We start from the raw sequence: 4361 nt of genomic DNA, 5'->3' as shown, positions 1-4361 counted from the left end.
TTTTTCTGGGTAGTTTAATAGTATATAATGTTATTTGTATTTTTATGGTGGCTGAGAAACCTCAAATGCACTTAATTATGAAAGTCTATCATGAATGAACTTGCTTTATGTTATTGATATCCGTGTTTTTTTGTTTTCAGGGGTTTTGGGGCCCGGTGCCATCGCAGCTATCGTCATTGCAGTTTTCCTCGGAGCCTCTGTTCTTCTGGCTCTCATTGTGATCACGCTCAGAAAGTTCACCGCCTCTTAAGAAGAGACATTTGTGTGTTTTGATTTCTTCTCTTCTTCAATCCCCTCTCTTCCCTTGTTTTCTCTCCTCCGTCTGAACTGTAGTGTCTCATTGGTGGCGGCTCCCTCATGAAGTGGTGGTTTGCAGCTGCTTTCTTCTTCCTCCAGTAAAACTCCAGAGCAGTTGGGGTCAAAATTAAATGTGACCATAATATCAATGTTGATATAGTCTTTAAATTAGGAATACATTAGAAAATTGTAGAGGTTAGAACTATTGATATTAGTGCCATGCAGTTTAGATCCAATCTTGTTGGTGATTGCTGATTTGTGTAAAATGATGGTTATTTTGAGTTTAAGATAAAGTCTGTGTGTGTGAGGGTGTGTGTACAGGTATTTAGAGAAAGCAGAGCAGTCTTTAATGTTTTAATTGAACTTTTATACCTAAACTGATGAATTTGTAGGTCACCTTGTGATTGTTCGCTGACCAGATAAAAAATTCCAAGTTTAAACCTTCAAGAGTGTTTTCTTTATGAAATGATGCGTTGTGGAGCGACATGGTGAGGCAGTGGGTAGCACGATCACTTGTTCGAGCCCCGGTTGGGTAAGTGGGCATTTCTGCGTTGAGTTTGCATGTTCTTCCTGTGTTGGCGTGGGCTTCCTCTGGGTGCTCCGGCTTCCCCCATAGTCGAAATACATGCGCTATAGGTGAATTGGATGAACTAAATTGGCCGCAGTGCAGGCATGGGGAAACTTGATCCTGGAGGGCCGGTGTCCCTGCAGAGTTTTGCTCCAACACTAATCAAACACACCTGAACACCCTAATTAGTGTCTTTAAGATCACTAGAAAGCTACAAGCAGGTGTGTTTGATTAGGGTTGGAGCAAAACTATGCAGGGACACCGGCCCTCCAGGATCGAGTTTGCCCATCCCTGCCGCAGTGTATGTGTGTAAATGTAAGAGTGTATGGATGTTTCTTGGTGCTGGGTTGCGGCTGCGTAAAACATATGCTGGATAAGTTGGTGGTTCACTCTGCTGTGGCGCCCCCTGATTAATAAAGGAACTAAGCCGAAAAGAAAATGAATGAATAATGTATTGTTTTTTAGCATAGAAAAAAAGGGTTCCTATAACCTTTTAACTAAAACTGTAACTGTGTCTTATCTGAGCAGTTTATATGGTGTACAATTTTGACAGATTTAGAAATTCTTAAAACAAAGTGACATGACCACCCTAAACGTAAAGATAATAAAATAAATAATGCTAAGTATTTATATATTCCAGTACTGATGGGAAAACTTATTTAAACATTGAATGAAATTTATTAAATGAAAACACATACATTATATAAATCGCAATACATTGACTTATATAATATTACTCAAAAATAGTCTGATTCTATTAATTACAAACTGAATAAACTCATTTTATTTGACGATTTAATAAAATCTGCAGAACTTCTTGGTGTTTTTGTGAAGTTAGAGCAAGCGCTAATACTAATTTGTATAAATCTCCATGTAGTTAAACGTTAGCTTTCAGCTGAGACTATTTTGGCTTTTACCGAGTGCTAAATCATTAATATTAGTTACTGATGATTAAAAACATGTAATATTCAAACATATAAATAATACACTGACATTCATTTGAGTTTAAGATAAAGTATGTGTGTGAGGGCTGTGTGCAGGTATTTAGAGAAAACGGAGCAGTCTTTAATGTTTTTGAACTTTTATACCTATAAATTTCAGCTTGTGATTGGTCAGACAAGATAAAAATACCATGTTTAAACCTTCAAGAGTGTTTTCTTTATGGAATAAGGCATTGTTTTTATAACATAGAAAGGTCTAAAATGGTTCCTATAACATTTTAACTAAAACTGTAACTGTATCTTATCTGAGCAGTTTATATGGTGTACAATTTTGACAGATTTAGAAATTCTTAAAACAGTGACATGACCACCCTAAACGTAAAGATAATAAAATAAACTATAATGCTAAGTATATATATATTCCAGTACTGATGGGAGATCTTATTTAAACATTGAATGAAATTTATTAAATAAAAACACACATTGAATAAATCGCAATATATTGACTTGAGCTAATAATATAATATTACTCCAAAATAGTCTGAATCTATTCATTTTAAATGGAATAAACTCATTTTACTTGACGATTTAATAAAATCTGTATAACTCCTTGGTGTTTTTGTAAAGTAAGAGCAAACTCTAATTTATAATCAGGTGCAGATTTAGTGATTTTGGAGCCCTAAGCAATTCCAGCCGTAGGGCCCAAGTCCTGAAATGCACCCTTTCTACTTTTAATTAATTTTTATTTATAGTGAAGTTTTTTTTATATCACTGATCCATGATGGATGATTTATTTTGTAATACTATTACATAACGTTAGATTATCATTATTATATTATATTTGATTGTGTATAAAATAAATATTTAATTATAAGTTAAAATTGTATCTGTAACTCTCACCATGCAAAATATGGTAGAAAATGATGTTATATAGTTTATAGGTATAATTATATATATAATATACTTCTAGATAATTATTGGGGGCCCCAGATTTTGTGGGCGGCCCTAAGCAGCCGCTTACCTCGCTTGTTGGTTAAATCCACCACTATTTGTAGCTAAACGTTAGCTTTTAGCAGTGAGTATTTTGGCCTTAACCGAGTGCTAGATAATCAACGTTAGTAGTTTATAATGATAACATTTGTATTGTTCTATTGTTGTATCATATTACACATTCTATTATATTAATTCTTAAAAGATTAAAGTAACATGACCACACTAAACAAATAAACTGTAATGCAAAGTATTTATTATTATATATTTCAATACTGATGGGAATTCTTATTTGAACACATTGGATGAAATTTATAAGAAACTGAACTAATTGGCATTTATTGACTCAGGCTAATAATATAATATTACTCAAAATCAGGTCCAAATCAGGGGTGCCCAAACATTTTCTAATAAAGGGCCAATTACCAAACTTGATTGAGGCTAGTGGGCTGAAGATCAATATAGTTACCATGGGTAATTTCTTATTTATTTAATAATATTTAAAAATAACTAGAAAACACTGCTTTATATTAACTAATACAGTGTGTATATGTATTTTTATTTGATTTTTTTTACATTTTTAATGAACTTACTACAACAAAAACATTTATAACAGAAAGGAGTTACACACACTTTTTTGCCTTGATTTGCTCACTGGTGTCTCTATCGGTCAAGAAAATATTGACATTTTTAAAATCATCTACAACATTTGATTGAAACATTTGATTTCAGTTTGACTTTTTGTAGCTCAGCATTAAACAAACAACCAAAAAAAAGGTTACGTCTGATGAGATGGTGGGCCAAATGAAAGGTTACACTTGGGCCAACTTTGGCCTGCGGGCCCTACTTTGGGCATTTCTGGTCTAAATCAAATTTCAATCAGATTTCAGATTAAATAAACTCATTTTACTTGACGGTTTATCTAAATCTGTATAACTCCTTGGTATTTTTGTAAAGTTAAAGCAAACGCTAATTTGTAGCTAATCGTTAGCTTCTAGCAGTGAGTATTTTGGCCTTTACTAAGTGCTAGATAATCAACATTATTTATAATGATTAAAAATTTAATTGTTTTATCATATTACTTTATGCCATGTTATACACTCTTTGTATAATTCTTAAAAGATTAAAGTAGCATGGCCAAACTAAACAAATTAAACAAATAAACTGTAATGCAAAGTATTTATTATTATATATTTCAATACTGATGGGAATTCTTATTTGAACACATATAAGAACATTCTGAACTAATTGGCATTTATTGACTATAACATTATATTAATATAATATTACTCAAAAATAGTCTAAATCAGGAGTGCCCAAATTTTTTATTATAAAGGGCCAAAAACCAAACTTGATTGAGGCTAGTGGAATGCAGGTAAATATAGTTACCATGGGTAATTTCTCATTTATATAATAATATTTAAAAATAGAAAGCATTGCTTTGTGTTAACTAATACAGTCTACAGAAATGGGCACAAATACATTGAAATGTATTTTAAAATAAAACACTAAATACCTCAATTTTAAGTGTAGCAAAATAAACTACAAAAATACAGCAGCCACAA

At 32.4% G+C, this 4361-nt stretch overlaps 1 protein-coding gene across 2 annotated transcripts in view; it reads left to right on the top strand.

The window, feature by feature from the left end:
* The window catches only part of snorc (secondary ossification center associated regulator of chondrocyte maturation), a 15921-nt gene extending 15184 nt beyond the window's left edge, over positions 1 to 737 (top strand). For both annotated transcript variants that reach the window (XM_056468012.1, XM_056468021.1), the window contains exon 4: positions 141 to 737. In XM_056468012.1, the coding sequence (XP_056323987.1) occupies positions 141 to 250 (110 nt within the window). In that variant the 3' untranslated portion in view covers positions 251 to 737. The remainder of the gene's footprint in view (positions 1 to 140) is intronic.
* The last annotated feature ends 3624 nt before the right edge of the window (positions 738 to 4361 follow it).

Source organism: Danio aesculapii, chromosome 2 (assembly GCF_903798145.1).
Source record: "Danio aesculapii chromosome 2, fDanAes4.1, whole genome shotgun sequence".
In the NCBI taxonomy this organism is placed as follows: domain Eukaryota; kingdom Metazoa; phylum Chordata; class Actinopteri; order Cypriniformes; family Danionidae; genus Danio; species Danio aesculapii.
This window is presented reverse-complemented; position numbering and strand designations above follow the sequence as displayed.